General features: G+C 39.8%; 1 protein-coding gene across 2 annotated transcripts in view; it reads right to left on the minus strand.

The window, feature by feature from the left end:
* Positions 1 to 814: 814 nt before the first annotated feature.
* The window catches only part of HTR2C (5-hydroxytryptamine receptor 2C), a 165,537-nt gene continuing 152,523 nt past the window's right edge, over positions 815 to 13,828 (minus strand). For both annotated transcript variants that reach the window (XM_082771127.1, XM_082771128.1), the window contains exons 3-4: positions 12,528 to 12,728; positions 815 to 1,957 (exon numbers count right to left, since the gene is read on the minus strand). In XM_082771127.1, the coding sequence (XP_082627253.1) occupies positions 1,125 to 1,957; positions 12,528 to 12,728 (1,034 nt within the window). In that variant the 3' untranslated portion in view covers positions 815 to 1,124. The remainder of the gene's footprint in view (positions 1,958 to 12,527; positions 12,729 to 13,828) is intronic.

Below are 13,828 nucleotides of genomic sequence, written 5' to 3' on the forward strand. Positions count from 1 at the left end.
CCCTGGGGGCTGTATCCTGAACCTCACAGCCTGACCCCAACCTGTGCCACAAGCACAGCAGCTTCTGCCCTATACCCTAAACTAGATTTTATCATCAATACTGAAGATCCCTGGGTTTTGAAAAATAAAAGCAAATGCAAAATGAGCTAATGACTAAAGAGATGAGGGGATAGAAAAGATGAGCCCTTACAAAGACAGAGCACTCCTCTCCAGGTGAACCAGACTCTGATCATCCAAGCAAACTCTGAAGGCAGTGCCATCCACACTGAGCACCACTTCCCCCATCCCATAACAGGTGATTTATAAGAACAATGGAGGGCTTTTTATAAATCTGAGGATCTCCATTTGTAAAATGGTTAAAGCAGATAACGGGGGTTGGCTCTGTTTCTCATGCTTCTTTTCCAAGAGTACAAGCGATCCCAGTCAGGACCACCAAGCCACACCAGAACTGCATTCCCCACCTTTCTTATGGGAGCAGAAGCCTCCTAGTGAACAGAAAGAATGCAGCAGGACTGGAGAGGAAGTCAACATTTAAAAGATGTCCATAGAAGTGCAAAATTGCCCCAGTATGGCAGTGAGCCACTACCCTTAACAGGATGTATCTGGCCAGCTGCATACACAGCTGCTATGCTTTTGTCATATCTCTCTGCCAGGTTTCTGTACAGTCTTTACACGGCACAAGTAGAGGTGAGGATTTAAAGTATATATTTACTGTCAACTTGAAAAAGAAAGTTATACTGACCAAGTCTAATAGCATGTATTTGATATATAACTATAAACGTGCCATTCTGGACTCCAGCAAATGCCACCTGAGATAAATATTCAGCATTTTTGTTCATGCACTGGAAGAAGAATTCAAACATTTTGTCCATGACATATGCAAAGTAACTAATAGTTCTGATCTAGTATTAACAGTAAATATAGAACCTTAAACTTCACTGCAGTATATTAATATATATGATTTTAAGTACTGGACTGGAAAGACAACTTTTTTTTTTTTTCTTAAAAAAAAGAAGCTTTGTTCAGAATGCAATATATACATTGTCCTTTGACCAACACGTACATTTTTATACAATATATTTTGGCTACAGATATACTGCAGCAAAAGGCTGTGTGAGCCACATTTACACACAGCTCACTCTTTCACTTACAACATTACAGCTGTTTATGGAGAGCTCTGAAGTCCCTGGTTGCATTACAAGGCCCTCCTCAGCTTCATCTAGTTCCATGCTGTTGAGTTCATTGCCATTTCGATAACTAGTTAAAGTCAGATCCTTCCCATATAAAGCTGTTGAAGCAACATTCAGACACTGATTCTGTCGCAGTGCTGATTTTTTACTGGTCTTGTATTGGCAGCGGATATAATTGGAAAAAGCCCTGCGGTATGTTTTATTGAAAAGTGTGTATACAAGGGGATTAATCCCAGAGCAAACATACCCCACCCAAACAAACACATCGAGGAGTTCACTCAAGAGGTCTTTATCGCAGGCTTCCTTGCAAAGGACAGACATGACATTAGTGATGAAAAATGGGCACCACATGATGAGGAACAAAAAGAAAACGATGCCCAGGACCTTGGAGGCTCTTCGTTCATTGTTGATGGACTGCATGGTTCCTTTCCGAAAAAGCACTGCCTCCTTATTCACAGGAGAGTTCAAGTGAGATGCCCCCTCATGATTGTGAAGCATTGAAATGTTCTCTGTGTTGTTTTCTTTCTTGAGGCAGTTCACACTGCTTCTCCTCTGCTTGGGCACCTCTCCACACATGAACACTGTTGCCTGTCTCTGCAGCACCTGGACGGTCAGGCAATACGTGATCACCATGATGATGAGAGGGATGAAGAATGCCATGAAGGATCCAATGAGGACGAAGTTCTCATCATTGAGGACGCAAGTCCCATTTATGAATACCCTGGAGTCATCCTGCAAACCAATGACTGGAATGGGCATAGATATCCCTGGAAGAACAAAAACAAAAAAGAGATGGTTACCTGGAGAGACAGGGCTCCAAAGAGGCAGCACAGTAGATGCAGGTCCTGCACACATTCAACCCACTGCATAAGGCTGTTTGAAAAAGAAGTTATTACTCCCAGGTGGAGGTTAAAACCTTGTGTAACAACACTCCCGGGAGTGCAGGCCCAGAGAGTGAGCAGCCTCCACTGGGAACTACTGCAGTATCGCTGTGCTCCACAGCTAACACAGTGAATCCAACATAACAACTCCTTTATCAAGAACTTTTTCTAGCATAAACTGTAGAAAAGGCAGTCATTACATTACTGTTTTACAGCTGGCTGCCAGTTTGGTGGGGAGGGGGTAGGATTGAAATCACAGGCATAGAGTAGATATTAGCAAATGTTAAAGAAGAAAATAATACAAATGGAGAAGAATGAAGCTTTAAAAGCAAGTTTTTAGAAGATATTTAAATAATCCAGATAGAAAAATGGCAACTTTTGCCATAGCTTAACAGACACTTGGAAGTAAATCTCCTGGTTTTCTGGGTCCTTATCAGCTATCTTGGTGCAAGCAGGGTGATCTCTGTAAGCTCTGCCTGCCCAGACACTTCATCCACAAACAGCGTCAAACTGATAAGTACTGCAGAGACAGTCTTACTTGAATTCTTAGAGACCATTATGTAGTCAAATGAAAAGGCTGCAGAACACATCTGCCTGATTTCCCATCCCTGTATCTTGATTGAATACAAGGCTATGAACTGGAACAACAGACATCATGAGAGTAGAAAAGGTGTAATCAAAATGGTAATCAGATTGACATGACAGTCCAAAATCAGAATCCCAGCCACAAACTCTCTGGCTGAAGGGAAGAAAACTTTAAATGACTCAATTATATCAACAACTGAGCACAGCTCCCACCTACTCCAAGGCACAGAGCAGATTAGTAAACTTTCAGAATCACCACACTGACCAAGGTAGTTTCTCTTGTATCCTGGTGGCACAGTACAGCCACTTTTTATTGTCATGAACTAAATGGAAGACAAACAAGATTAAGAACACTTTGAACCCTTTTTCTCTCTTCAGCATCCCTGGCCCAGCTTGTTTGTTCTGGATTTCAGGCATTTCTGGAGCAGAAGCAGGAGTTCTGCCTGGAGGATCTCTGCAGGCAGCTGTGTGTCCATGCTGTTTGGCTATCTGACACATGGGCAGAGCAGACAGTATGTTCAGCCTGGAGCATGGCTGCCCAGGACTGCACATAGGAGTCCTCATCCACAGCTAGCTGCTGGCCTGTCTTTCACTGGGAGTAAAGGAATGAACAAATTAAAGCATTCTGAATAGCTTTAACTCACAGGCATTTACTCAATGTCCTCTAACACTGATTTCCTCTGAGGAGTATATATCTGTATATCTGATCTATTTTACCTTGTGAAAGCCATCAGCAATTTACTGTGGGGAGGGAATTGAGGACTCATTCCAGAGCACTGGTTCTTCTTTGAGTGTTTGTTATGCATAGTGAGATCCAAAGTTTGTCCCTTGGGAGCTCAGTCCCATGACAGGACAGACCTGAAGCCTTCCAAAGAAATCTGTCTACACGCAGCCAAAACCAACAAAAGCAATAACAACATATTTTGGAATATTATAACCAATGTGTATATCAGAATGCAGAAAAGACATGGTGGGCCAGATCTAGCTAGATCATTGTGGGTTCACATAGCCTTGCCATTTTTTTTTTTTAAATCAATTTCCAGATGTTCGGGGCCATGATACAAAATGGAGCAGATGTTGACATTATACCTTAGAAAATTCCACAGCCAGAAGTGTACCCAATCCTTCTTTTTTAAAATAAGCTTTGAGAGATCTGTCTTGTGTAAATTCCTGATCCCATTTGATCTCTATGATATTCAGTGGCAATCAGTTTCACAACTTATCTGTTTGTCATGTAAACAAACTATATCTTTACTGCCTGATAATTTCCTTTGACTCCAACAGATTCTCTTCTGTGAGAAACAGTGAAAAATCACTCTCTGGTCACCTTTTCCACCTTCTCAGCAATTTTATAGACCTTTATCTTCTCCACCTTCTAACATCTCTTTTAGAAGTGAAGAATGCTTTTCTACTTATTCTATCCTCATGCCAAACTCATTTTATGCTTTTAATTATCTTTCTCCATTTTATTTTTTTTTTTACAATTTTTTTGTCCTTTCAAGGAAAGGAAGAAAACTGCATGACCCAGCAATCAGAGAGCAGTAGAATGTATCTGTCTCCTGCTCCTTCCCTCCACAGCTTCCTGGCTGGCTGTGAGCACTCCCTCTGCACACATATCTGTGGGGCTGACCATGCTGTTCCCTAAGTCCTTCTTCCCAGCAACAACCAATTTTGAGGCCATTATTTTGCCTGGATTCCTTTTTTGGATAGCTGTGAATAACACAGGTCCTAGTCCTTTGGAATTCTGCATTTCTAAAGGGAGAGTGTAACATGCTAAAACTATTAGCTAGGGTATTTTTTCCAGTGGGCCAAGTGTTTTCCAGGATTCTGAAGAATACATCTGCAATCAGTCATTACTATAAATTACCACTTGCCAGTAAGTTAGTGAAGGAATTTCTTCTGAAAATTAATGAACTTAAACACCTTCTGTGATAATAGCTTGTGTTTCCTTAGTCCAGGTGATAGTTCCAGGATCCAGTCTTCTTTCCTCTAACGTTTACCAGCTTACCCTTGGCAAGGTACTTGCTTCCTCTCTGATATGTTTATATCTTTTAACCTTCTTGTGCCAAGCCTCGGCAATAACCTATTGTCTTTGCAATAACCTCTATCCAAGCAAGCCATTGACTTTTTATTGTTAAAGACATTTTTCTAATGCCCTGACTCCATCAAATTCCAGACACTCAGAAGGTGGAAAGTGGGAGGTAGAGAAAACAGCTTTTGCACAAAGAAGAAATCTGAATTAGATCAATGGCATTACACTGAGATTTTATTTACATGGAGAGGTATTTTATGTTTTAGAGTCTTGTAAAAGAAATAGCCTTTGAAACAAAACATAGAAAGGAATAGAGGTTCATTCATGAAGTAGTCTTCACTGAATTTTAAGTGTTATTACTTTAGCCAAAGGAAATGAGATGAGGTTTCAGGATATCCTCAGGTCACACACATAAATTACATTCATGAAAAATAACCCAGTTCTGGAATATGAATATAGATGTCAAGAGTGCTGATAACAGTCTAAAATTCTACATGAGGAAGAAATTCCTCAGCACTGATCATATGGAACAAGGAGGTAACTGCTGTAATGGAAAAATGTCCCTCACATTTTTCGTAACAAAGTGGGATTTCAAACCAAGAAAGCACAGAAGAGAGAGCTCCAGGTCTTTGTTTGCTCCTTCCTCTAATCCAGGAAAATCCCATTGTTAAACAGAAGGAGGAGGAAAGATGCCCTCAAAGGAGCCTGCCAACACATACTCATTCAGCTGCCGTCTTACAGAACTGTTGAACAGACAGCACTTGCCTCATCTCAAATGCTTTCTTCTGCCTCACACTTCTCCTTTGTAGCTATACATTTTAGCAGCTATACATTTTAGTCATAGCTTCATAAAATAAACAAATTCTTTAATATGAAACTTATCACTGATCCACCTCACAATCCAGCCCTGAAGGGAACTAAGTCCACTTGGGCAATCAGGAGCAACTCTTCAACCCCCAGCACTGAGAACTGAAGTGCTATGAGTCTCAGACACCCCAGACAGGCTTCCTTCAGAGGGATTATTGCAAAACTGCAGCTGCCACAATCTCAAAAGCACAAATACCTGCTTTCAGATGCTGCTCACACACTGACCCTGATTTTAATAGGTCACTACATGCAGTACATACCAGTAGGCATGCCTGTGGTATCTGAGCAAGGGCAAACAGCAATGCTGGCCTTATCTGAATTATGCTGTTTGAGCAAGCATGAAGAAGGCATTTGACTCCACTTGACTCAAATGCCCCACAGTGCTAACACTAGGGTTATAAATGTTCACAATTTAAGAAAGAAGCAGCCTACCACCAGGCAGCATTACTGCTGTTCAGCTCTGAGCCCCAGTGCAGAACATTTCTTGAACTTCTGCCTTGCAGCTGAGCTGGCACACTGCTCAAACTTTGAAAGTTTATTGAAAATCATGCTTTGCTCTTCACAGCAAACTTGGTCCTCTTGCTCGATGTTTAAGCAGTATCTAGGGCAACTGGGATTGCCTTGGTGAGAAGACAAAACCAGCCACCATGAGCCAGCAAGCCACAGACCAAGTCCCTGCTCAGCTGAAGGCTGGAAGCACTTCCTGCCAGGCAGTAGCTTGGGTCAGACATCCCTTTTCATCACAGCAGTTTACAAAGGATATTAAGGTCATTTTTATCTTCTCCCCTCCCTTAGATTCTGTATGATAGAGCATGCAGAAAGCAAGACAGAGGGACATCCTCTGGATTACAAATCCAATTACAGTTGTTCTCCCATCTCTGCTTCCTGTCATCTTTAAAGCTGTTCTCAAGCCAGCAGATCAGTTCAACAAATGGGGCTGAGATGATGCTGTGGACACAGAGTAACAGATGCTCTTCACAGATTCCCAATTAATAAAACAAAACCCAAATGTCTACAAATATGGCTTTGTAAAACATTTACTAGCTTGCTCCAGAAGAAAAGCTGGGTAAAAAGTCCAAATGTACAATTGTCAGTCACAAAATGTAGAATTAAATGAAAAACAATAATGTTTTTGTGTTTAGTATCTTGTTTTCTTCTGTGAAAGCTTACGAGACTGATAAAGATTACTGGAAATATGGAGTCTTTGATGGTTTCCACTAAGAAGGAAATAATTTCCATTCTTTCTTCCTCACAACATTCTTGCATAAGAAGAGATTTGATTTCATTCAGGGACAACAACTTCAGTAAAGAAAACAGGAGCCTGCATATGGGTTTACTTTCTCTTTCCATGTGTGCGATTCTCAGGGTTGAACGCAAGCGTAGTCACATTTTACTGCTGGTTGATGGGCCTGGGGATGCCAGGGACAACTTCTGGTGTCAGCACTGGATCCAAAGTTTGCTGTGATCAACAGCAAGGGCTCTACTAAAGCAGGTGGGCTTGGGACCTTCCTGCCACTCTCTTGGCATTTACACACAATTCAAAAACAAAACACAGAGAGAGCTGTGAGCCAAACAAGACTACGGCTGGCATAAAAGCTCTCTATGCTGCAAAGGCAAGAACACTGCTGTCCATGCTAAACACTGCATGTCTAACTTCATTTCTTTAACCTCATATTTATTATCAGATAAAATAAACTTGGGTTACCACTTTAAGAGACATTCACCTGAGTATCAGCAGCTACTGTAACTATTCATTAGCATTGAAGAACTGACACCCCAAAGCCTCTCAGAAAAGGGAAAAGAAAACTAAAACAAATCTGTTTGGTTTCTTAACAGAAGTATCTTGCAAAAGGCCTGTGCATTTCTCTAATAATTACTAACACACAGCAACAAGCAAACCCCAACAGACACCAGCCTCCTTACTTGCATTATGAAAGAAAAGGCACAGGTTTCAGGAAGCAAGCTTTTCAGTGACAAATTGAAGGACGTCAGTTTTTGAAGTGTTCTAAAACATAAAATTCCATATTCCTCATATGTCAGCAAACTAATTGCAGTACATTTCATGTGCTAATGCAGTAACAATGCACCTTCAGGGATGGATTAGGTCTAGTTTTATCTAACTGTTCCAACAGAACAACAGTGCCAAACCTGTGTTGGTTTAAAGTCAAAGATAAAAGGGGGTTGAACTTTGAAGAATCTCTCTGCATGCAATGAACACAACTGCAAACAGAGGAATGTAATTACTGCCTGTGTCTGAGCAAGTTGCTGACCTTTACTTAAACCTTACAAGAGCACTGAACAACCCAAGTCCAGAAGGAAAACTAGCAAACACCAATAAAAGATTGAATAAATAAATTATTTTCCTGCCTGCCCCTCTCTTTTGCTAAATGACTTCTCTTGCTTTGCTCGACCACTTCTTTTCAGTGGTGCATATGAACAAAGAGGAATGTGGCTCCTCCTCACAGTGTAAATGCTGCCAGGGCTGAACTTCCCACTACAATCACACGACAATGCCTGAACTCATGTTTAGTAGCAGTAGCCTCAAACAGGAGACATCAGTATTTCTCTTGCCCCAAGGAATGGATATAGTAGAATGGTCAATCCATTTTCTGCACAAATCACTTACAAACAATCAACATCTGCTGCCATCCCACGCAAAACATTTCACTGATATTTGATGACAAAATCAAACTAATCCAGGCACCCATGACAGAAATCCTTAAGTAGTTCCCTTGCTACAAACTCAGCTTATCAACTGCTATGGTCTTCATCACCCGAGCAAGATAACTCTTGCTGATATGCTAGAGAAATTAATGCCCCTCTTGTAATCATGATAAAAAACTCTAGTGAAATAATACTGGTGATGCCATGCTAAGCATGTTCCTCAAACTGAATATCAGTGAGATAATGGGAGGTTTAGCTGAGAGCTGGAGGGCCTTTAAGGACATTATTAGGACAGCTTGCATAAAGGGACTTGCTCAGCCTGTGTAAGAGAGGAACACTTAGGGCAGAGCAGGAACCTGTTAGACATATCATCAATCATCAATATCATCAAAAGCTCATTAATCAAGATGAGTTTTTACTGATAATTGCAAGCACAGATCTTTCATACTTCTACAAATAAATCTCCTCAATAAAACAATGATGCAGTATAAAAATTTTAAAAAGTATTTTACATCCTCATTCAAGTTTAATGATTTACTATATGTACAAGCCTAGTATGTCTACCTGAAAATGAAACTGTGATATCATTAGCAAGTCAGAGAAAGAATGAAAAGAAAAAAGTCCAGTTCTAATACAAAACATACTGTGGTATATCTGCAATTCAGCAGCACATTTCATTTTTGCTACTTATTTTGTTTTCAAACAAACAAACAAAATACAGACTTGTCTGGTAAGAAACAAAAAGTGAAGAAAAAGTATTTAGTGACAGGTTAATGCTGTGTGAGTGCCCCAGAGTTTCTCAGTCACCTAAGAAACTGTTTATTCTCTCTGATAAGAAAAGCAATTGTGAAAAGTCTGCTTATGGCAGTGATGCAAAGAACAAAATTTGGATCTGATCTGTTTTTTGTGCTCAGATGCTGTCAGCCAGGTACGCTGCAATGTCCAGGGACAGACATCCTGCAGCCATTTGTTACAGTAAACAATGCTTACTGTCACACAAATTCTGCTGTCTACACAGTTACACTGCTGGCTATAAACCTTAACATAAAATTCCCAGGCCACATTTCCACTAACAAGAGCTGGTTCCGGAGAAATAAATGTAAGAACTGTGGCTGGCATTGAATTTAAAGGATGGCCTCGCTTATTGAGTTTAGGCTGTTACTAAGGAAGTAAACTTGAGCTGCGAAGTCTACAGCCCGTGTAATTTGGGTGCCCTCTAGTAAGTGACCAAACCTTGAAGTTTCTGGGAAGCAGAAGAAAATCTGTCTTGTGGTAGCAGGCACACAGCTGGGCCACAGGAAGCTTCAGAACTATATTTTACTTATTTTTATATCAGAAGCAACTTGTGTGCACCTTTCCACACCACTGATGTTCATTCATTTATATTTCAAAATTGAAATTTCTTTTATATCAATATTACCCAGTTAACAATTTATCTTGCATCGTAAGGTGTGTGTTTAGAGTTTGACCACCTCCTCATTGTCCTGCTAAGAGCTACGTGGAGATCTCTATCTCTCTTTAATGTGAAAAATGGCCCAAAGTGACCTCACTCAGAGTAAGACACGGGGATTCTAGCAAGACAGGCTAAGCCTATGTGTCACTAGTGAAAACCTTTCACTTGCAACAGTGCAAAGTCTGAAGACATGAAATATCATGATTCTGCCAGCAAGCTCACAGCGATAATTTATTTTCATTTTCTATTGTGCAGATATTTCAGTTGCCCACATTTCTATTTCCAGCCTGTGCATAGTGCTGTCATGAAACTCATTTTCACAAGATGCTCTTCCCAGCACTTCATAGCACCCACTTTTTCTCTAACTGGACACAAAATATTGCTTGGGGTTCATTTGCTAAGACACAGGACAACTGATTGTGATGCACTTTAATACAGAACAAAGAGGATATTGGAAAAGATTAATTTGAAAAGCAATTGCCAACACACAGGAGGACTCTGTTAATGTTCCTCTGCTTAAAAACCCAGTCATGAGTTTAGGCTTGTGCAACCTGCCAAATTCATAGCTCAATGATCAAAGAACTTCTATAATATATTTTGCTGTCAGCATTAACATTTCAGGAAAATGGAATGCAAAAGCTACTATATTAAGATAAATGACATGCTTTTTCCTTCTGATTTTAAATTCTGATTCAGGAACAGAATTCAGAATTCTTTACTTGGGATACATTTAAAAGTTTCTTCAGTCCAACTGAAGCAGGATTTAAGAAATACAAACTGACCAGCCTGAACTAAAGTTCTGCTTTGAATTTGATACTTGGTTGTGTACAGAAATGCACAGACTCTTGTAATACTTGATATTGAAGGGGTGTGAATTTGTTTAACCTATTTAATCCTCTTGAAAATTTTCATCAGAACTTTCCAAATGACAAGCAGGTAAGAGCTAGAAGATAACAATAACCTTTGGGTTTTTGTGAGTATTGTGGGTTCTTTTCTTTCATTTCATGTTCAGTTTATTCCTTTGTCACATTTCTGCATTCATTTATGAAGAAAAAATAGGTATGCTAAAATAAGCTAGAGACATGCCAAGAGCACTTTTCTTTCCCCATTTAGTGCAACCTAACGGAGAAGGCCCAAGTAAATGGATAAAAACTATACATGCATTGGGGAGGGTGGAAATCCAACAGCATTTCAGTGTCCTGATTCTCCATACCCTGGCAGGGGATTATTGATTCTGCCTGTATCTTCAAAAAAAGGTATGCAAGAAAATACTTCCCTGGACCAACTGTATCTGCATCATAAGGAAAGAAGAAAACATCCCCAAAACCCAGCCAGCACTGTACACCTTCTCAGCTGTTATCCCAGCGCAGGAGAGCACCCAGGCATGGGCTGTGATGCACCTCCTTTCACCTCCTGGGAAACTGCAGACATCCCACTGAGTGACTGCTTACACCTTCTTCCTAAAGGCTTTTAGATGCTGGGGAATAAATACAGCACCTATTGCCTCACTGATGGCTAAGAAACCATATGTTTGTAAAAGAAGTGTCCTTACATCTCCATTCTTAACTCTTTCTTTTAAAGTTCATTATTTCACCTCTTTTGCACCCTATTATAAATGAAGACAGCTAAACATCATACAAGAGAGCTAGGCAGGCATGAAGTGTTTGAACTCTGAAGCAGAACCAAGTCACCTTACCTATCCTGGTTCAGGTACTTTTGCCCTTGGAGGGTAGTAGAATCCATAGTTCTGATTTCCATCATGCTGAGCCACTCCCCACCCAGTAACTCCAGGAAGAGGTAGCTCTATAGCTACCTCTTTTTATTTTTTTTTCTTGTTTTCATAACCTTTTTCTAGACAAACTTCTTCAGAAGTTGCCCCTGCAGCACCCAGACATCAAGGATCATATTACATTTGTAAAGCAAAAACCAAGAGAAGTTAAAGTACATGAGATATTATTTTCCTTACAATACTGTGCTGGAAGTGACAACTGCTTTATGAAAGAAAATGTAGAAGTTAAATTTTAAAAGTAGTCTTTGTAAGACTACTTTTTATTCAAGCAAATAAAGGTAATACAGCATAGGGGAGAGGTCATACAATCCTTCTGACCTTGTACCAAGTACCTCTTTAATAGACCACATTGAAATAATTCTGCCCCGAATGTTTTTCCTTACATAATTCCTGATGTTACACTGTTATCTTGCTATCATTTTTTCCTTTTCTTACCTATTTAACTGCTGCTTTACTTATCATTTTTTTTTTTTTATCAAAGTAATACAAAATGTCTTGTTTTATGTCTATTCCTCATTTACTATAACTTCAAACTCTCTAGCTCAGTACTAGAAATAATCCAGCTGTGGCAGAGTATAATAAAGACTATAAAATCCACACAAGAGGTAGTAAATACCTAGCTGTTAGCCTGCCTTGAATTCTACATTGCTTTACTTAAACTGCCACCAGAATTTGAGCAAGTTTAACTGCAGTGACTGCAGTGTAGATCTCATTTGTATTGGCTGGATTTTATGTTCAAATTCTTTGCTAATGTTATTTTCTGCTTTGTTTACACAGCAGTTTTATCATTCCATTTGTCTGTGTTACCATCATTATTGGCATATTGATATGTATACAGCAGCAGTGCTTCGGCATTGGAAGTGGTGATATTCTGAAAAATGACTACTTATTTTTGTCAGTGACCAATCACAATGAAAGATTTCTATTTCCCAATAATCATTTGTTATACTCAGTCATGCAGGCCAGGTAAATTAATTTGAGTATCCTCTTAAAAATCCTAAATGAAAATTGGAGTAACACTGTTATTCATTAAGACACGGTTAAGATCGTAAGCCGCATTTCTTACCTATGGATATGGTCCAAACTGCAGCAATTTTCATAATAGCCTTGGTGCGGGAATTGAAGCGGCTGTGCTCAATGGGATTGCGTATTGCTACATACCGATCAAGAGAGATGGCACAGAGATGCATAATAGATGCAGTTGAAAAGAGCACATCTAGGGAAATCCATATAGGGCACAACTGTTTAGGCAAAGGCCAAGCATAATCTGAAACATAGAGAGAAAAGAAATGAAAGGAAAAAAAAGAAAAGGAAATAATTTGGGAAGCTAGGCCATCATTTCTGAGAAACTCTTGGATATTTTAACTCTACCAGTAAGAATACTAATAGCAGTAAGGAGCACATGCATGAGTAGTGGACAAGGAAATCTCTCTTGGGGCCTCTTCTGGGACAACCCCTGGCTCTGGACACTCCGTAAACACGTAGTGAGTTCTCAAACATCTGTTTTCTATGACTCAACCTACCAGTAGCTAACCATGAAGGAACATTAATTTGGCAATGCCTCCAGGTCACTGTTTTGCCACAGTCCTCTTCTTGAACTTTCCCACAAATTTTCACAAAATCAAATATTCCTTTCAATTATAATAGGTCAATCATAGGTTTTCGATGGATTACATAGTGCTGGGTGGTATTAATTTTACTCAGATCTATTCTTCTTCATAATTTCTGTCTTCTGAGAAGAAAGGTATCAGGAATTTTTTCTACAGACTGTCCACCAACTCGCTAATTTACACTGTTTCACCTTAAACATTCTCCCTAGATGACCTGTCTTAATAACAGAGTAATACTTGCCTCCTCGCAATCCTCTCTATTGATCGGCTGAAGTTTAAAAATTGCTTTGAAGGTAGACAGAACTGAGCAGTACTATTTACAGAAATAAGCATCCCAGCAAAGTGAATGGACTAGATAGCCACATCTGTCAGCAGCTGGCAGGCAGCTGGTCTGGGTGTCTGCATTTATTAGTCAGTTTACTCAGTGCTGAAATACATCTTGAAAATAAAAATGACCCAGGAAGATCTTCTATGGGCATCAGCATTTAAATTAAAACTCAGAGAAAACTGCTTTTTGAATGATATTCCCACATACTAGTGTCCAGAATGGGTTGCATGAGATCAGTGATGTGTCCTGCCTAGCACTGGGCTTCTAGCACACTTATCAAAACAAACCAACAGCATATGTAGCAGCTGGAAACATGACAGACTTCATAGGGGTTGCATAACGAGGTATTCTTGTGTCTTCATTTAGAACATGGATATCTAAAGCAATCTTGAAGTCTACCCCAAGGATCAGCAACATCACTTTTTGTTA

Source organism: Aythya marila (assembly GCF_965140915.1).
Source record: "Aythya marila genome assembly, chromosome: 13".
Lineage (NCBI taxonomy): Eukaryota > Metazoa > Chordata > Aves > Anseriformes > Anatidae > Aythya > Aythya marila.